The sequence below is a fragment of the Manacus candei genome, unplaced genomic scaffold (genome assembly GCF_025592945.1).
Source record: "Manacus candei isolate 608988 ecotype Guabito, Panama unplaced genomic scaffold, ASM2559294v1 h1tg000008l, whole genome shotgun sequence".
In the NCBI taxonomy this organism is placed as follows: Eukaryota; Metazoa; Chordata; class Aves; order Passeriformes; family Pipridae; genus Manacus; species Manacus candei.
In genome coordinates, this window is record NW_026138056.1 from 9694799 (window position 1) to 9715766 (window position 20968).

General features: G+C 41.3%; 2 protein-coding genes across 3 annotated transcripts in view; one reads left to right on the plus strand and one right to left on the minus strand.

Moving 5' to 3' along the window:
* Positions 1 to 5017: 5017 nt before the first annotated feature.
* On the minus strand, positions 5018 to 14196 carry LOC127465110 (translation initiation factor IF-2-like). The gene is made up of 3 exons (XM_051775579.1): positions 13636 to 14196; positions 10053 to 10112; positions 5018 to 7194 (listed from the first exon to the last, which is right to left on the minus strand). The coding sequence occupies exons 1-3, from the start codon at positions 14036 to 14038 to the stop codon at positions 7187 to 7189; spliced, it is 471 nt and encodes a 156-aa protein (XP_051631539.1). The 5' UTR covers positions 14039 to 14196; the 3' UTR covers positions 5018 to 7186.
* YES1 (YES proto-oncogene 1, Src family tyrosine kinase) overlaps positions 14145 to 20968 on the plus strand; it is a 49562-nt gene continuing 42738 nt past the window's right edge. Inside the window, exon 1 of one of the 2 annotated variants that reach the window (XM_051775254.1) lies at positions 14145 to 14334. The gene's annotated coding sequence lies outside the window, so the exon portion shown is untranslated. Of the gene's footprint in view, positions 14335 to 14591; positions 14617 to 20968 lie in introns of those variants that run through there. The other variant, XM_051775247.1, reaches the window with a different exon arrangement.

Below are 20968 nucleotides of genomic sequence, written 5' to 3' on the forward strand. Positions count from 1 at the left end.
CTATGTCTGAGTTTACCTGAGTCACTGTCTCAGGTAAAGTTGATATGTAGGCCTTGAACTGAAGTATTCTGTTTTTCTGAAATATTCCCACAGTGATGCCTCAATTCAGCAATTTTCTTAGAGTCCCTACATTTAGCCATATGTGTGTATGTAAATATATGAGTATATGTATTTCTTGTATGGAACCCTGAGAACAATGGTTAAGGTTTGATTTGCACAAACACTTTTTATACAGGTGTGTTTGTTTTTCCTGCTGATCTTAGCCAGCATACCTGACACCTGAGCAAAACCTTTGAACACTCAAGTGTTATTTATTGGTGGAGTCACAAACTCTGTTTACTCAGAACCAGCTCTAGCTTTAAACTTATCAAAACTGACTTTGTCCAGCCTAATCTCTTCTCTCCTTCCCCAAAAATACAACAGCTGAACTTTCATTAGGAGGCCCCCGCCTTGCTTGTCGGAGTCAATACAGCAAGAAGCAAACACTTACCAAAATAATCTTGAACTGGTCTAATACTTCTCCTCATCTTACCATCTACACTTACCAGGTTCATCAAGAAAGTAAACTAGGTTAGATTTTGACCCTTATCAAAACCCTGGGTTAGGGTCAAACTCTAACCATAGTTTTAATCAGAGCCCAGAGTTTAATCTGCAGTTGTGACTAGCATCTCCATCCCCTGGTACCTCTCTGGATCGGCCCTTCCCATCTGAACCTCTAACTGCAGCTTCAGCCTTCACTAAGGGACACACATCCTATCCTGTCTGGTTACTCTGAACTGTCCCCATTCTAGTTTTAATGATCTTATAGGAATACAACATAAACACAGATTTTTTTTTTTATGCTTTCTTTTGCAAAACACAAATCTTTACCCCAATCCTAACACTAGTCTCGGAACTGAACCTTCTCAGTCCATCCCTGCCATCCCCAGCCATGTCTCATTTCTGGGAAATGACTGCAAGAAATGAAGAAATTCAATGAGATCTTGCAGCATCTGTGTGGAGAAAGGCTGGGATTACTTTGGGAAAGGACAGTGTTCAGCTGTAAGGAGTTGGTGATTTTTGGGCCCATGACGGAGCCAGGATTACAATTAGAGCTGGAATTCACCAGCAATGCTGAGACCAATGAGTAACATACTTTCTTAGAGCCTGCGAGGTGCACAGTGCTAGGTAAGAGCTTCTGCTGTGAGGGATGAGTGATGCACGCAAGATTTGGTAGGCTGCATCTAGCAGAGGATGGTTAATATTCAAGCTAGTGTTACAGAGGAAATGAGCTGAGAAGGCATTTTGCTGATTGTTGAGATTTGCAAATCCTAACACCAGGAGCAGCCAGTTATCTTAACTGGATGTGGTGGTTGAACCCTAGCTGCAACTAAGTTCCACACAGCTGCTCACTCACTTCCCCTCAGTGGGAAGGGAGGGAGAACTGAAAGAGTAAAAGTGAGAAAACTCATGGGTTGAGCCATCTTCAGGAAACCCCAGCTCCATCACATCTAACGGTGATTTGGGAAGTCAAACACCACCTCTCTGAACATTCCTCTGTTTCCTCCTCCTTCCCCCAACTCTATATGCTGAGCATGACGCCATATGGTATGCAATATTCCTTTGGATACTTGGGGTCAGCTGTGTCCCCTCTCAACTTCTTGTGCACCCCCAGTCTGCTTGCTGGGAGGTTGGTGTGAGGAGCAGAAAAGGCCTTGACTCTGCATAAGCCCTGCTCAGCAGTAACTAAAACATCTCTGTGTTATCATCACTGTTTTCAGAACATTTGAAGTATGGGATGAGAGGCCAGTGCCAGGGATGTGGAGTTGTATCTTGTAGAGATGCTCGGTATTATAAATTGGGGGATCAACACTAGGAATTGAAAATGACTTTTTGTCATTTATTATCCATGCTGGAACTGTTTTAGGTAGTAGATTGTATTGCAGATTGTAGATCCTTGGTTTTCAGCAATAGGTGTCTTTTTAAATGAGACTGGACATGCTCCTTTCCCCAAGGGAGAGTGGAAAATCAGCTGAAGTCATGTAGAGACATGAGACATGGCTACAGTGGTGAATTCTGGGTATGTGAACTTGAAAGAAACTTGGATTACAGAGCACTAGGTAAAGTGCCAGGATTTCAGCAGGGAGGCAACCTCTGTGGAAGGCAACCAGAGAAACAGGCAGGATGGTTCAAGCATAAGGCACTGCAGTGTGGGATCACAGTTGAAGTGCTCGAAGTTATATAATTAACTTGAAAGGGGGATGCAGCTGCATAAACTTCACATCCATACTTGCTCTAGAGAAGGAGCAAGCTCCTGTGGTTGAAGTATAACAAGAAGATCCCTTCTGAGTTTGGCTGCACAAAGCGTGCACATAGAGGTCCAAAAAGCAGCTTTTTTATATATGAGGATGCTCGTAACTCTTTTTCTCATCCAGCTATGCGTACTTCCATACCCTGTGGAAAGATGTAACAAAATTATAATGCCAACAGTCACGAGAGTACTTGTTTCTTTTCTTTGTGATTGCACACGGAGCCCAAAGTCAGACAGGCCGTGTAAGCCACACCCCCTGGAGACCTGCAATCATAGCTGCGCCTCCTGAGTCAGCCGGCATGGTGCCAGGCTTACCACCGTTCTGCCAGAAATACACTAAATACAGCATACAGGACGAGTGCAGATACCCCACAGAGAGAGTAAAATGAGGCTTTACCCTAATCTGGGGTAAAGTACCATATTACTAACAGCAGAAACAGGTACCATCCGGGGATGGTGAAAGGTCCTCTAAAGCATAGAGCGAAAGTGCAGCAGAGAAGCAAGCAGAAGGACAAATTTTAAACACTGTGGAACTTCAGAAAGTGCAGAAGCCCTGTCACAGGTAAGACAATGTTAGTATTGGACCATGACTTCTGAAACGCAACTTCAGACCATCCTCTTGAATTTGGTTACCCCACCCAGAGGTGTCGATATTTCACCGCTCAGTGAGACATGCTGGCAGTGCAAGAACATGTTCAGACATAAAAATGCAAATCAACTCACCTCATTAAATTCTACATAGGGGATACATACATATGTGCTGTATGACAGTTACTTTTTTTCCTTTTTTTGTGTTTCTAACTAACCATTTGCGGAGAGCAAGACAAATTCTTCCAGCTTTCTAATTGATCTCAGAGCATGTTATGGTTTAATTCTTTGCTCTGAGAAAAAACAGCAGTGCTGTGGCCCACGAAAAGACAGCTGCTGCTTACACAGGAGCTTAATGCATTTGAATACCTTGTGTATTAGAAACTATATAAAATTTTTCAGTATTATTTCTTCAAAATTTACTCATGGAAAGTTATATTTTCACAAATACCTTGTTACTTTTTGGGCATTTTTACCCTTTTATCAGTGAAGGTTTCTGCCCATGAGGGACAATTTTTTTTAAATCATATTTCCTTCATTTTATTTTAGCCAGAAAGTCCTTGTGTCCACACTAACGGTGAAAAAAAAAGTTTCAGGCTTTTTTCCAGGAAAATTCATTTCCTGCAATTTTTTTTTAAACAAAAGTAAATATTGTATGAGCCTCTCTCTGCAATCCCATATCATGCAGAGTGGGAGGAGGACATGCCAATATACTTGTTTCAGCAGCTGAAGGAGTTCATGCTGCCCCTGCCCCCACTCCTCGTAGACCAGAGTATAAATGAATTCACAAGTTTAAAGGTACTTATCTTTTAAAAAGTATCCACAGGATGATATGCTGAGATTTACAAGGGTTCAAAGTTAAACCATTTTTCTGCAAACTAACCTACTCCCTTCATAAGTGTATTTGCCTTCAAGAACATGCACTATTTCCATTAGCACATGTAGGGAGACTGACATCTGTGTTCACGGATTTGGAAGTATAGAAAATTAGCATAAACTATTTTTCAGGTCCATGCTGGATACTTAGAATGAATTATTGTCCTTAGGCTTAGTTAGAAATGTACTGTTTCCATGTATATAGCCATACCAACTCTGTTTCTCTTGAAAAATATATTATGACAGAGATTCCCACATAAACCAAGGGCAGGAAGGTCTCCTAGGGTGCCTTTGAAGGTCTTCCCCACAGAAGTTTTTCTTCAAAAGTTGGCCGAGTTCAGACATTCCAAAGTTGCAGATTATTCTTTTGAAGTTCCCCAGGAAGCTTTGTTGCTGTGTGGCCTCAGGACACTTCTGCTATTTGTTTTCCTTTGACTTGATCAGAAAAAAATAAACCAGGTGGTACCAGGAAACCAAAACAATCTACATAACATCTTCCACAAGAGGGTGCAGTTGCATTTTGTTAAATCCAGAGCCAACCGCAATTAATAAATGGATTGCAGCGACAGCTGCCAGACTGCCTACAGAAATGACTAACAAAACCATTATAGAAAAAAAATCATCAAGAGCGGTGAAAGATGGGAAAATTATGTTGAAACACATTGAATGTATTAATAAACAGCAGTGTCAAGTGATGTTCACTAAAAACCTATCCTTTCAAACCTCATCAGGATCCATTTGTAATTTGGTTTCTTTGAGCTAGTGAAGAGCCACAAGTGCTCCAAGGGGAAGCCTTCAGCTATGAAATGCACTCTCACATTTTAATTTGACTTCCCAGACATTCCCAGAAACATCACACAACAAATAGAGTATTTTTGATTTTAACCAGTTAAATCTGCAATGATCCTGGGCCCTTCAATAGCTCACCCCGCATTCCCTGGGGTGTCATGAAGCTCAGAACTGTTAGTGGCCATTTTGCATGTTGGACTAGCAAAGGTTGTTTATATTACTGTACCTTTTATTATGAAAGCACCTAACAGACCTGTCATAAGGTCTAGCATCTCATTGTGAAAACTGTACACACAAAGAACATAAAAAATTTTATATTCCTGCAAGAACCAGTGAAAGTTCATATAACTTAGCTGACCAAATGATCCATGTGCCAACAGGCATGATGCCAACAGTCACCTTCAAATACCCATCAACCTCTGTATTTTGTTTGTTGCTCTGCTCTCCTTGCTCATTGGTCCCATAAGCCTGTGCTGTGCAAAGATCTGCAATCCCCATCTCTTAGCGCCTTCTATCCATAAGGGACACTTCGGCCTGGCACCAGAGATAGGGTTCAAATGTGGGTGAAACTTCAAAGGTGGTGATAGATATTTAGAGTGCTTGATGCTGGCTGGTCTGTTGGTCACTTCTGCTCTTAAACTTAGTGAATCACCTGTTTATTGTACTCAGAAAAGCATGTGATTAACTTGGGTAATAGGAAATAACAGGCTGTGTCTCCTACCCACTCTTGACATGATGAAGCTTGTCCTGATACAGAAGAAGCCAGCACAACATTTGTCACATTTAAAGCACAAGTTGCCTTGAAAATATACACATTGAGACAGTCATCAGTTCTAGAAAGTGAGAGACTCACAGCAACTTTTACAAGGATGTAAAATGCCCTGGCAGGTTATCCCTAAAAATCCAGTAAGAGTATGGCATCCCATATCTTTCCCCAAAATACTTTGCTGCCTCTGTTAAAAAGAGGTTTGTGTCTGGTTTTTAAGATCAAAATTAGCAGTATGCCTCTAAATATTAAATAATGATGAATTTTGTTATATGTTTCTAAAGCCAAAAGTATTTTTCTAAACAGACAAACTTTTGCTGGGAGAATGAAACTTTTTGTCAAAAAAGCAGTGTTCAGTTTTTTAAAAATGCCCAGTCTTAGCAAAACACTTGAGAAATCTCAGATGTAATTTTTTACCTCAAAGGCCCAAGCCCTTCAACAGAACTTTTTCACATTTTTAAACAGAGTTTTCAAGTGCGTCTGTGAAACATCATATTTCAAATGTGTTGAAACACACCAAGTTATGCTACATGGATTTCATCAGGTTATGTTTGGTGTGTATGTAATACATTTACCTTCAATAAAATTCTTATTGCTAGATTGGAGTAGTCAAAAGGTTCTCCTCAGAGGACATTTTCAAATGCACTTGGTTTTGGCTTGACTACTTCCCTCTATTGCTGGTCCAGAATTCTGTTCATGGTTTTTAATAGAAAAGTGGTTTCTGTAATATTTTTTCCACAGGAAAAAGTTGGTTGTGCCAAAACAATGTAATGTCCCTTTGGGAAAATAAAAAAAAGAATCCAAAATGTTTTGAACCGTCCAAGCAAATCTAAATGTTTTTCTTCAGGATGGTTTGTTATTACTCATCATGAGTTTGTCACGGTTTAGGTCCATCATTTTCCCCCATCATCTGGGGTTTTTAAATGGATTGCATTTTCCATCAAGAACAATAGTGTCCATTCTAGCTGTTATGATGATGCATTAAAGATGTCCCAAGCCCACATTTTAAAACCAAAATACTTTGGAACTTTCCATGTTTTACTTTTCTTCCCAATTAGAAAAAAAAAAGCAAAAATGTGGGACAGTTTCGCACATACAGTCTTGATTTTCAATAGGCTCCACTTCGAAAGAAATTCTTGTTTTTGGAAAATCCCACTTTAACCAAAAGCGAAAGGAAAAATAAGCAGAAGGAAGCAGCATGTGAGCCACACTAGTGTAATCCTTAAAGCATATTATTAACTAGCATTGCCCGTTATGAGAATTATAAATCTACCTTTTTATCATATCATTTACAATTTATTCCATGAGAAATGAAATACCAGACATGCAAAGTTATCTGGCTTCCACAAACTATTTAATGAAATGTATGAAACATAAGAAAATACTGAAATATGATGTTGCTTAAAAAAAGAATCCAAGATTTTTACATCCCCTCTAAAGTTTTACAGTTGCCTGAAACAGCAGGATCAATTACTTGCATATTCAGAGAGGGGAGAGGGTGGGGGGTGGAGAAAGGACTATTTGCCAGCTGCCTTTCTTAGGATAATTCAAAACTGATATAAATGCATGTTGGTAAAAACTGTCCTTAATAAACAAACAAACAAACAAACAAACAAATAAATAAATAAATAAATAAATTTGTCCTTTTTATAGCTTTCAGTTCTGAATTCATGGAATGCACTTAATTCTCCTGAAACTTTATAGCAGTGGATTTTTTTCCTTTCGAAGAACATGAACAAAAAGGTTCTGATCAGCCATGATGTACCATCACCTGCTTCAGCACTCGTGAAGGGGCCTCAGGTTCGGTTCTGTTCTGCTGCTTTTCTCTCCTGAAAGCCAGATGCTGGAGAAGCACAGTGACAAAACATCAGGGCAAATCAGGAGTCTGCAGAACAAAGACAGGAACAACTCAAAAATAGTTTTCCTTCTCTATTCATTCCCATGTGGTTTTTAAGCAAGGGGCGAAGGAGGGAAGAGCCACTACTATTTCCCATAGTTGTTGTATGGTGGGAGGTCTGTTCCAGCTCTGCATTCCTACTTAATTGCAAAGAAATGCTGGCTTAGTCTTTGAAGCCTTGGAGTGGAGCATCTCCACTCTCCTTGGCTTGTGAGAGAATATAGAGTTTCTGGAAAACTCACCTTAGATCAACTAAGCTCCTACACATGCAGTGAGCCTGTGCAGAGGCTTATTTACTGTCAGGTCAGATGCGGGTGTATTATTAACACCTATTGCAAAAAATGTGTCCCTGACATCTATATATGAGACTTATGACATTGCAAACGACTGCATCCAGTCTGGAAGTAGAGGTGTTTCTCTACAACTTAGCTGGCAAAGTTGCCTCCTTCTAACTTGAGAAAGCAGCAGATTTTCACATTGCAAGTGTCAGAGCAGTGAGGCAGGCAATTGCCAAGAACAATCTTTGCCTCAGAAGCAGAATTTGGGTGGTTATAGGTACTGAAAACTCTTACAAACAGTACTAACAAACATTAACGACGGAAAAGGTTACCAGTTCTGCTTTTAATAAACCCAGGCTTCCTCCACATCTTCATGTATTTTTCGGATTTTAAGAACCATTATTTCTATAAGTGCTGCCTCTCGAACAGTTGTTACCTCGGCTGCCTCATTCATGACTCTCATTCACCCGATGCAGATTCTCAGGGAAGAATGGAAGAGACTGCGGCTGCTTGACAGGAACAAAGCGGATAGTGATAAAGAAACCAAAGGGTATTTATCTGGCATGGGTGGGAACTGAGAAACACGAATGCAGAGCCAAGTAACTGTTAAACTTCGAGAAAACAGAGCCATTTAGCTCTTTCCTCATCTATTAATGCAATTACATTGGATTTTCCTAAATTCTGAAATTTCAGGTTGTTCTGGCTGTAGCTGAGGTAGGATAAGACGCCAATGGTCTCCCTATGTTATTACCTCTTTCCTGATGTCAGTGAGCACAACAGAGTATATGTCACCACCTAGCAAAAGTGCATCAACATATCCTTGGTTTTTAGAAAACTGTTAGGAGACTTAAACTGAGATCATGTTGGCAGAAGTGAAAAACTACGGGGGAAAAACTATAGTTGTAGTTATGCCAGCAGACCTGAGGGGACTGTAATCTACACCTGAAGGAATCGTGATAAGAAAATTAAAGACATGAAAAAAACAATGGAAATAGAGGGGATGCTGAGTAAAAAAACTACACATCTGACAGATGCCCAGTTTTCTGAGATCTCTAAACAGTGCACAACATTTATGTCCACCTGCAATGGTGAACACCGCAAGAGCCAATGGCCTCATCCTGATCAAAGCTCCACTCTAAGGATTTGTTTGGCATTTCAGACTGAGGGAAAAATTTTGTCCCTGGAACTCTTCCCGAGGTAATAAACTTCATCACATTCATCTCTAAATTAAGAAGGAAAGTTTTCTGGTCGTCAAGGCTGTCACCAACAATTATCCTCAGGGATCCCTCTTAGGGCAGGAATAATAACCTGGCACATAAAATTCAAAAGAACTGTTAAACATTAAAATATAATAAAGAGCACTCACATAGGCCTGAGGAATTTGTTCATCTTTAGTCAGGGTAGTAGCTCAGAGGAAAAGACCATACAGAGTCTCAAACAAGGCTTAACTATTGATGAGAATAAAATTTCTTTTTTTTTTAAATTCTGTTTCACTTGGCTTTGTTTTATGAAATCATGTATAAAAGCACTGCAACAGCATGTGTATTCAACAGCAAAAATTCAGGATGCACTGGAAAAGAGGAGATTTCTGATGCAGAATCCCCTAGCAGTGTTCCCTAAGTGCCATATTAACTTGGATTCTGCAGCTAGTAACATAACTAAGCATTACTCCCACTGTCATATCTTAGGTAATCAGCACAAATAAATATAACCAGTACATATATGTGCAAGCCTCCCAAAGCAAGCAGAAATTGCTCCCTTATACTGGCTACCAGATGAGGTCAGAAGTCTCTTAAAGGCTACGAATGACTCAAGCAATGATGTCCAAACCAACATCAGTTCAGATCAGCTTTACTGCACCTACTTCTTTTGCTACTACCATTTGTCCCTTTCCATTCTGACTAAGAGTATGTGACCTGCTTTGTGAGGAGGAAAGCAACACGTTCCAAATCTCTCAGAGCACAGTGGCCCAAATAAATATATTTTTTTTTCTGAGCATGTATGATTTCACAGGTTTCAGACTTTTCAAATATGAAATTTAAATGAAAAATAAAAAATGAACGTGCCTGTGTAAGCTTCCAAATTAAACCATGCAAAAACCAAAGATACAGGATATGTAGTTGCTGCCAAAGCAGGGCTGAATGTTAGGTGTTCATCATACATAGCACTGCCCTTGAAACAAAAGCAGTAGTTATTTTAAGTAACCATAAGCAATACTCATGTGCAATTCAAAGGAGATCGGATATAAAGAGATAAAGATTAGAGTACAGCAATACGGCTTTCATTATACAATGTAATCCAGCGTGTCTGATGTAACTGGATGTGACACAAATGTAAATAGCAACAGGTCTGGAAGAAGTACAGGGTTTTCCAAGTTTAGCATGCTTTCAAAAATAACTTTTAGTAAGTTCAACAACAATCTTTGAAACAATGCTTTTAAAAAAGAACCTGCCACATTCTCACTAAAAGTAAAATATGCATAAGTAATTAGTCATGTTATGCAAGATCAAACAGAAATGCTATTTGGGAAAGAACACAATATTTAATCTTGCAAATAGATGGAGGTACCAAACACAAAGATGCCGGCCATTTGGAGATGCAGATGCATTTGAAGGCAAAATGTGTATTCTGTAACAAAAAAAAAAATTTGAAGTTTAACATAAAGCTTAAATAGAATACTTGCTTCAGAATAGGAAACAATGACAGATCCATCATGCGGTGACACAGCACTCCATTTCCTTACTGCACTACTATACTCGTATGTAATTTACACTATATCCAAGGAAGATGTTTCACTTTTAAACATCAATGATTTTATTAATAGCTTTAAGAATATTAAATAGAAATTAACATGACAAAAGCTACCCACTTATTTGACTAACACTTAGAATATTCAGATTCAAAAGAAATATATTTCAGATTAAAGAGAAACACTTATGTTTTGCTAAACTCTCCAACCTCAAAATATTGATGCCAATGCTCAAAAGTAAGCACGCGACTAATTCTAATTCCAAGACAAACTGCTTTTTGTAATATGATCATGCAGTACAATAAGCAATAGGAACTTGGCCCGTGAATTTTAGGAGGTTCTACTATAAAATACCATTTTTTTCCATGGTCTTAAAGAGTGATAGCTAGGGTGAGGCCTTGACTACCAGACTTATTTCTCAAAATGAAGGAATTAATTTAGGTTTATCAAAACTTTTTATTTCTTTTAAAAGAAAAAATTCTTTGCGGGAGACGCTGAACCCCTACAGTATTTTTCTTTTTAATCTAATTGTTGGAAAACAATCCCATCAGGTGTTTTCAAGAATGTTTCAGTGTTTCCTGGTTACTATCACATGTGCCATAGATTAACCTTTGGCATGTACTGTTAAAGATCTTCAGAAAATCAATCTGCCCATCTCCTTCAAAATGTCAGGATACAAGTCCTATATTCCCCAATTACAAATCACTGAACCCACATCAATGCTTGAAATATCTTGGTCTTCCTTCCTCCATCTCTATTCCTCTGTTCCTCCTTCTTTCTTTATGCTCTTACACCTGTATTCTCCCATATAACCCTAAAAATACTTTATTTGGCTTAATATATACTTGATCCTACCATACTTTTTTGGTTTTGTTCAAATTCCACAAGCATACTAAGAATTGTACAAATATAAATGATCACTTTCTTTAGAAAGTAACTCAAATATATGATAAATTTCAAAGATAGCCTATATTTAGGAAGACATTCTTCATGTACTATTTGAACAAATCTTCAACATTAAGTTAATGCCAACTAACAGTGCAACACAGATGAGGACTTAGTGAATGCTGAGCCTGTCTGAAGGGATATTTGGGAAACTACATCCAGCAAATGGCAGCAATGAACCCCTGCCCTGGTAGCTTCTCACACCATATTCCAGCTATGCTAAAGCATGCAAGAGCAGCTCCTCCCTCCTTCCTGGGCAAGGTCAAAAATACTAATTTAAGCCAAAAGAAATAAATGGGAGGGGAAATTCCTAAAAGCAGGCACTGGCCTTGGCTGACTTGCAGCTGAGACTGGTGCCAACTTCAGCTGATGTCTCCTGAGTGAATACCAAGTGGTGTCAGTCCACCTGCACGGCTCATAGCACCCACAGCACTGCAACAGACTTGAGAGCCCACTCAGGAAGAGCAGTGCAGCAGCAGTAAGGGAGCTTTACCCAGGTAACATGTGGCAGATAGGTTGCAGGCTGGCAGGCAAAAGGTAGCAAGTCACCCTGAGTCCTGTCCTGTGCAGGATTAAACGGAGTGAACCACCAGCAGTTTGATGTGTTTAAGTCATCTGTTCAACATTTCCTTATGAAAATGAGGAACACTCAGACTATCAGGGACAAGTGCATGACAATTTAAGAAGCAGCCAATTTTTCCACTGCAATGAAAGAATGTCTAGCCTGCAAGACTCCCGACTCAAACCCTCATCTATTCTTTCACACCCATATGGTGTGAGTCTGAGCTTGCTGTCAATTATGGGACTGGTCAGCTCATCTTCTCCCCAGCTGCTCTGCTATTTTAATCACACTGTGTTTGAAACTAAGCGTGATGGTCTCTCCACTACCAACCAAAGTCAGTCTCTGGTGCAACCCCAGTACTATCTGTGGCAGCTGATAGCACACATACACATAAGCCAATAAGTGGAAGGCACAGTTAACAGCTCAGCCTTTCAGAAACCCCATCTAATCATTACTTTTATTGGTCTTAAGGAGAGAAAGCAACAGAGAGGGGTGATAGACTGAGAATCCCAACAAACCTCTCGGTGCCACACAGGCATAGCCAGGTGCTATGAGAAAGGACTGCTATGTAATCCCATCCATCAACCCCAAACCTGAAACCCAGAAGTCAAATTACAGTGACAGCTGGCAAGGGCCAGTATGTCTCTAACTACAAAGCTTTAGCCCAGTGCTGAAAAAATTTCTTAAATGAATAATTCTGAAACATAATGAAGATGATGACACAATAAGGGCTCATTGTGTTTTTCATATACGCAAGTTTTACCATTGTGCTGTAAAATTAACCACGCGGCAATGCTTGCCTGTGTATACAAAACCCCACATATGATACTGGAAGTCAAACCTTGCTCTCACTCAAGACTCCCATAAGCCCAGTTGGACAAGTGAAGAAGCCGTGGCAGACCCACAGCTCCAACCAGTCTGTAAACATTCCTGCTCAGTTAAGTAATTCATTGCCCAGGTCAATTTCTAAAACTCACTATTGCTTTTTAAATTAAAAATCAATTCATGTAACGTTAGACTCCTGACTGAACAGGAAATTATAAACTCCACCACTCTAACAGGATTACAGGACAACAATTTATGGTACTGAGTCTCCAAATCTAGAACAGTTTTGCCTTTTTGTTAACTGCTTAGTGCATTTATGGCCCTCTAAAAGTAAATACATGTATTGTATTTGCTTTATCTGAAATTTAAAAATACAAATGGCTTTACTCCGCAGCATTGCCTGCAAAATAAATTGGACATCCTGTCTCCCTTTTTTTTCTTTAAACTAAACTATATTAGGTTATCATTAGTGATCAATACAATTACTGTTTTATAATCAGTCTTTAAACCAAACAGTGGCAAGAGATGTAAATGTAAATTTGACTGAGAGCTGAAAACAATAAACGATAATGTTGAATGAGAATTGCCGATATGCCCATATAAACTTCGATAACTTTGATTCTTTAGGTTGTTTTTTAGTTTATTTTCTGTCGCTTCTTCCTGGAGTCTGCAGTTCTAAGGGTAGATGCACATGAACCATCAAAGAAGCCCAACTTCACACAAATCCCATTTTTTACTTCTTTAAATGTGAAACGCTGACTTCTGGAACTGCGGTGAGTGGGAGATCCGTAACATAAAATACCCCGGAGTTATTGCCGCGTAATTTACGGGCTCATTCCCTGCTTGCTCGGTATTAGGGCGACAGGTCTGTTCTGCGGTGCAGCCCCGGGCACCGCTCCCCGCCGGCCGCTGCAGCGCCTCGCTCCCCCTGCAGCACCCGCACTGCCCAAGGGACGTTCTGCATCTGTTTGACCCGAAAGAAATTAAATGTACCGAGCCTAAGGCATGTCCCACCCGGAGACGTCTGGGAGAGGAGTTTTAAAAGTTATTTTTGTGCAGCTTTCACGCACCGCGCCGAAAGGGTCCGCTGCCGAAATCTCTCAGGTTCAGCTTCTCTGCCGAGAGGCTCCTCGAGCTGACCCGCCTGGCACGGCGGGAGGAGCAACTACCCCCGGATCTACCCCGACGAGGGTCCCCGAGACCCAGCCCCGGCTCCAGCCCGGGTAGAAAAGACTGGGAACGGGCGGCCGCCCTCGGCCGAGCAGGGCGAGCCCCGGCTCCCCGCCCGCCGCCCCCGCACGGCCTCGCACGCCTCCACCATGTTGTCTCGGTGCGCAGCGGCGCGGAGGAGGCACCGCCGCTGCCGCCAGCCCGGCTCCATGGGGGCCGCCCGGCTCCTCCCCGCGGCCTCCGGCTCGGGCGTGGAGCCGCTGCCCCGGCCGGGAGGCGCGGCGAGCCCGGCCCGGGCCGCATGGGGGGAAGCTCGGCACAGAGGAGGGGCCGCGCTGCCCGCCGGAGAGCACAGCCGTAGGGGCGGGGAGTCTCCTCCTCCTCCACCACCGCCTCCTCCTCCTCCCGCAGCAAGGCTCCGGCTCCCCGCACGCACCGGAGCGCTCCGCTCCCTCCTCCCGCTCCTCGTCCCTCCTCCCTTCCCCTCCTCCCCGCTTCCCTCCCCGGGTCGCCGCGGCTCCGGGAGGAGCGGGGGGGGCCCCGCTTCCTTCCCTCCCTCCCCCCCTCCTTCTCCCACCCGCCACGCCGAGGAGAGGCAGGTGAGGCCCCGGCCGCGTCCCCGCTCCGCCGCCCCGCGGGAGCGGCGGCCGCGATGGCGGCGGCGGCGATGGAGGCACTAGGCCCCGGCCGCCCGCCCCCGGCCTCGCCCCGCCGCCGCGCCCCGGGGGCGGGGGGCGTCCGGCACCCTTGGACCCTTCTCCTCCGCAGAAACTTTCTCGGCAACTTTCTCCCGGGCCCGAGCCCCCGCCCGCGGGGCCGAGGGGTCGGGCGGGTGGGCGCCGAGCTGGGCTGGGCGGGCTGCGGGAGGCGGGCTGCGGGCGGTAAGTTTGTGGGGGGAGGCCCCCGAGTCCCCCTCCTCCGCCCGGTTCCCCTGCGGCCCTTCCCGCGGGGCTGCCGCGGTCGCGGGCGCTACAGGGCGGCCGCTCGTCCCCCGGCGGCGGCGCCGTTCACTGCCCGGGCTGGTGCTCGGCGTGAGCCGGTCCCGGCTCAGCTCCCGGCTCTCGGCCGGAGGATGTAAAAGGGCGAAATTCAGGAAACTGTTTTGCGAGTCGCCTACAGCTTGGCCTGCGTGGATGTCTTTTCTATTAATTTCTCCCCTCGTCCCTCACTGTTCCCTCTCCCTGCATCGAGCCTGGGACATGACTGCTTTACATTTCTGAGTCATTAATTTAAGTGTTCAATCATCACATTTCAACAAGCCTCCTCGTCTTCCTTACAGTTTAAAAAAAAATGTGTTGGACACACACAGGCCCCGGTTCCTGCGGAGGCTGCGTGTAACTTTCTGCACAGTGTGGACCCGCAGGCTTGACGTGCATAAAGTTGTATGCTCAACCCTCAGGCCCAGGGCTAGCACGTCTTCTTCTCCATTATGCTATATTACAAGTATTATGGGGTGTTTTGTTCCAGGTGTCTGGTGTGCATGTGGGGATGGTCCACTGTGCACTGGGAAAACTAGGACAGAAGTATTTCCGAACCTCATGTTTTTGAGAAGGTGTATTTAGGTGTACCTGCTGGATTTACCTCTAAGCAGAGACTGGTCATTAATTAAAAATTAGGTGTATGGGTTTACTTAAACTGATAGAATGTTCCAAAATCAGTTTAAAAATTGGGACTGTTGACAAGGGAGATGTATTATTTTACTCTTAATAATTCATAGGTAGGTGAATGAAATTCCAGGCAAATTTTACAAGCAAAATTGACCTTTAGTCAGGGAAGCAAGATACAAAAGTTTACTTCAGAGTCTTTTGCTTTTTCCTCTTTGGAAAGTAAGACCTTGAAGAGGGATATCTAATAAAATAGCTTTATCAGCTACACTTGCAGTATTTCTGTTGGTAGGTAGTACAGTTTTGCCATAACTATGTTTCTGCTTCACAGATGTAAGAACTGTTCCTTTCCAAACAACAAAACCTTACTCTTCCTACTCGTGTTTCTGATGCATATCTGTAAGTTTAGTTATAGGAGGTTCCTATTGAGCATAAGCATAGGGTGGAGACTGTGTGTGTTTTGCACAGCTAGGGTGTTGCGGGTAATTTTGGGACAAGGTAGCATCTGTGATGGAAACAGAAGGACAGCAGCACTGGCACTGTGCTGAATTTCAAAGAAAAAGATCCAGGCGTGTGAAAGGGTGACAGTAGTTGGTAGCAGCAATTGCCAGTAATTAATTATTCCACGTGCATCGTTAGCTTTATTTTCTTAGCAGGTGCAGCTCAAATGTAACTGCAAGATCTGTGTGCCTTCAGTCCCTCTAATAACTTTTCTGGCCTTTACCTGATTTCAAACAAATTTGACAGCAGAGGTCTCCCAGGTGAGCAATTTCTACAGAATTTGTGAAAGTAGGGAAGCCAAGTAGAAGAATGCTCTTAAACTGCACACCAGAGAGTTCATGTCAATACTTACCTGAGGCTGGACACTGATGCAGGAAATGGGGCCTCCCTGGTTTTGCTGATTGCAGAGCTACTGGCACAGTTTTCAATAATAATTTAATATCTGGACCCCAGTACCATAACTTTGGAATGACAGTAGTGAGCCGAAGGTAGCTTTAATCTGTATTTCGTATTATAAAGGTAGATTTTCAGGGAAATATTTGTTACCCGACAACAGTTCTTTGACTACAAAATAAATGAACAAAATTGAAAATATATTTAAATTGCTGATTATTTGAAATAGCTAGAAAAATAATAAATCTTTGGTGTGCTGCACACTGTGTAACAATTATTGAAAAACTTCACTATTTAGGTTTTTTTATCGATATTCATGCATCATATCAGAGAACTATGCTTCTGCACTAAGGGAATGTTCTTTATTTTGAGCTTTTTATACTTCTGCAGCTTCTGAAGAATGAAATTGTTGCTCTGTTTGGTCTGATAAATGAAGGCTGTCATATGACCATGATGCAAAAGTCTTCAGTGTGGCACATGTCAGTTTATGTGGTCAAAGTTTACTTTATGAAGAAACTAACTGCATGTTTTTACTTTTCTTATATGTGCTGCCTTTGGACAAAAGCTGTGTATTTTCAATAGGTAATTCTTTGTGTTCAAAAGGTTAGTTAAAAGAAACAATGTTCTTTCATCCATATTCCCTCCTTGCATCCAACTCTTCTGCTGCATACTTTGATCACAGTTTGAGTAAGATGCCTTGATGTTAATGTAAAAATTGGTGTCAGTACGAACACAAAGACTACTTTAGGAATGTGTCCTTATTCTGCTGTGTCACATCAAGCAGCCTTTTTCAGATAGGACACCTTCCATGTGTACATACACAGCCTGTGGTTTCTGTGAAGTCCTCGTGAAAGGTTTCGGGCTTCTATTACTGGAAGTCCCATGCTTGCTGATGGAACAGATTGATCAGTGAGGGAGAACTGTAGCGTTCTTTAACTACTGTAACAGAATGGGTTAGTTTTTATCCTGGAGGAACCACTCCATATACAAGTAGGTAAAAAAGTCTCATTTTTGTTCTCCTTGAGAGTGCCAGTAGGAGGCTGTTTTATAGTGATGAATTTTATGATGTAGCAACCACTAATTTTTTTTTTTTTTAATACAAACTGCCTTACGGTTGCCATATGGGAACTTCTTGCAATTACTACAGTCCCTGGCTGCATTTACACCAATGACTTAGAACTGTAGGGTTCCAGATTGTATTATCAATTGCCAGGTTGTGAAGGCAAACCTGGAAAACTTTCTGAGTGTAGGCTGAATTTAGTAGGGAAAAAGTCATATTGAAAAGATACTGTCAACTAATTTTAGGTTTTAAGAGGTCGTTCTTACTGCCTTTCGCACTTATGAGGATTTATCCTTGATGGTGCCAGTGCATCAAAACAGAAACTGGCACCAAAGTAAGTCATTGAAATGGGTGAGACTGTACCCTTAGGTAAAGTTAACATGCCCAACTGATTGCAGGATCAGAGATGATAGTAATGTTAATGCTAAAAATTGAGTAAGTAAACTCAATATGAAACTCAATATTACTTATTCATGAGTTTTGTTCCCTTTAGATTTAAACACATATTTTTTTAAAATTTGAAAAGGCAAAGGATAACTGGAAATAGGATGGGAAATAGTCTGTTGCCACTTCGGATGGGCACCATATACAGCACCAGGTTTCATGATGTGTCCTGTAAGTCAGTGGATCAAAGTCATGCTCAGCTGAAATGAAACCCTCGAGCAGAGGATCTCCTGCAAGGACTGCTAGCCCTGGCTTGTATCCGAGCCCCACAGCCCAGTGGGATACTGCTGTAGGGATCATCACTAAGTGCATCTAAGGCTGTGTTGACTGTTGTGGCCAAGACTGGGGTTTTGCTTCGATTTTTCTTGACTGTAGTGTTAGGTAATGTTACAGGGTATGGTTGGAGAGTGCCAAGGAAGTAAAACCTCAGACTGGAATCATTTCTGTATCAGCTTCTTGAGTACTCTTAGTTGTTGCATAGGAAAATAGATAACTTTTTTTGCTAACCTGACTGTATTTTATCTTTGTATTTTTGGAAGGCGAGTGCTTTTATAATAGTCTTATATGAGACAAATATCAGTATTGACTGCATCTATATCTTAAATGCTTACATAAATTTTGAATTCTAGTGGTGCTACTGAACATCAAATAATTTGTCTTTCAAGTTGTTGCTTCAGGGGTATGAAAAACTTCTATGTCTTAAGATGTTTCTGTTAATGTTTCTGTGTTTCTGTGGCTTTCTTCACACCAGAGGTCTAGAGAAGTCTGGGAAAATGATTCTTTGGAACTGTTGAACCACCTTCTCAGTTCAGGTTTTGGATCAGCTAAACTGATCCTAATAACAGGATCTGAATAACTTTATTTACTTCCACTGACAGTGAAGTTGAGTAAACACACCCATGTAAGTAAATCTTGGTAGATCAGGGCCTTTAACTTCATTTTGGATGAACTTTCAGGAGAATTTTGTGGCATTAATCAGACATTTAAAGTCAGTCTTCATATTGGAAGACTGTGATTTACTGGGGTAAATTACCTTTGTTTCCACATGCCCAAAGCATTTTGTAATCTTGCAAAACAGAGACAGTAATAGTATTTTATTCCTGATGTGAATGATGGAATCATAATGGAATAAATGCAGTCAGGTCTCATTTATGCTTACCAGGACTGACAGCCCTGTAGCAAAAGAAAGGTTGGACTGGAGGACACTGTTTGTGTTCCAAATGTTTGCCCATAGTTCAGGCAAGCGTTTTCACGGTGCATGTAAACTTCAGCTTCAGAAATAAAATACAGTATCTGGACTAAAGGTTTTGGAATTTTTGGCCCTGCTTAATGCCCTCACACTTTTAAGGAAAGGCAGTGCTTGCGTGAGGTATTTAAAGAGTAATTAGAGGGTGCTATGGGTCTCTTGTGTATTGCAGTTGTAAAGCATGATAACTGTTTTGGCAGTCAGCCAGGAAAAGAAGACTTGAAGCAAATTAATAGTGAACAATCCAGTGTTAATAAGTTATTTTAAGTATGGTTAGATAACAAATTAATATTTATGCTTAAAATGTGACAAAGGAAAAACAGGCCTCAGTTGTTAAGTGTATCTTCTTGCTTTTCAAGAACATTTTACTGGAAACTCAAATCATGACTGGCACTTGTAACCACAGAAGAATAAAAGAAAAACTATCCAAAGTCCTTCTCTTCCTTTACCTACTCTATCTGTTTCAGTTTGATCTTTACCAGCTTAGTGTGTTCAACAGAAATACTGTTTTCTCAGTAATAGTATACCCCAGAGTCCAGAAGCTAAAAGACTGAACCAAGGATAGCACAGCCACAGGCTTTCCTGATTCTTTGGCTCCCTTCCTGAGCATCCAGTATTGCCCAGCATCTCAGATGGTGGGAACCAGAGGTGAACCTCTGGTCTAACTCAGAGATGTTTGGGCTTTGTGGACTTCTAGTCTGGTTCATAACAGCTGGTCTTTCCATAGACTTAACAGGTGCCTCAAAGATGAACAACACTTTTAAGGTTGTTCCTCCAGCGAAAACCTCCTAAGGTTTTCGCTCCACTGAAAAATGAATATAGAATTAACATCTAGAAAATACTCATTTTCAAAGTACACATTTATCTGAAACTAACATTCATTTGCCAAACTGTAGGAAAGAAAACATTAGCTAAGCTGAGATTGAGGAAGGAAATTTGAAAATAAATACAAAAGTTCTGTGTTTCATTGTAAAGTGTTTAGAACAAATCAATAAGTTTAGTTGTACATCTTGTTATTTCTCTTGTATCTCCTTTCTTTGCCTTGATTTTGACTCTGTTTTTCTGGAGGCTTACAACTGGAAATTAAAACCTTACCGTACTGATTTCCAAACCGAGGTCTTAAGAGGCATATTAACAGAAAAAATATGTAGTGTTTTGGTTAGAAGTTTAACGAGGTTAGTCCGTGAGAAACAGAGAATTAAGTGTGACATTTGGGTCTGAAGTTTGTATAAAACAGTGGTCTCTGAACATCTTAAAAATTAAAAATCTGCACCAAACCTAGCTGCAAAATTCACATTTTAACGATCTGTAAAGATGTGGCATTGGTATTCATGTGAGGACTAAGCAAAGATGAGATGAAATGAGAGGAAAGCTTATGGTGATAAAAACAAGTGTTTTGTGTTCCTTTTCCCATAACTTCTTAAACTGAAAACAGAACGTGCCAGCAGAACATTTTATGACATTTATGGTGTTTTGTTGATCCATAGTATTTAATATTTGTGACTAACTCTGATTGCAGTAGTTCAGTGGAAATACTACACATTTCCTTAGAGCTGTGAACTTATAGTGATGCTCTGATGAAACTGCAAGCATATGTAATAATGCATCTTATGAACTTATAGGTAATTTCTCTTGATAGAAAATCTTACAATACTTCAGTGACAAGTGAACCTGAAAATATGGTGGTTTTTTTCCGTTTTACTAATGCAAATTCATGCAGTGCTTAAATAAGTTCTATAGGGCAAAGACAATTCTCTAGTTTGTGTGATGACTAGCCCAGGTGTTGTGTATCATTCTTATGAGGGTTTTTTTGTTTGGTTAGTTTGGGTTTTTCTTTTTTTTTTTTTTTTTAATCCACTCCATTCAGGAGGTAGTCTCAATGTCTCAAGTAAAAGTTTTTGGAAGTTTAGTTAGAGGGAAATTTTCAGAATTGAGTGCTTTGAGCAAGAGATGGCACTTCTGATTCTGCCTTTTCTAAATAAAAA

Excerpts from the sequence above, each read along its gene's own strand:
- LOC127465110 (XM_051775579.1), bottom strand. The coding sequence starts at position 14,038 with ATGCGGCCCGGGCCGGGCTCGCCGCGCCTCCCGGCCGGGGCAGCGGCT. Across the intron at positions 10,113-13,635 it reads CAGCGGACCCTTTCGGCGCG|AATACACATTTTGCCTTCAA; the intron begins GTGCGTGAAAGC and ends TTTTTGTTACAG.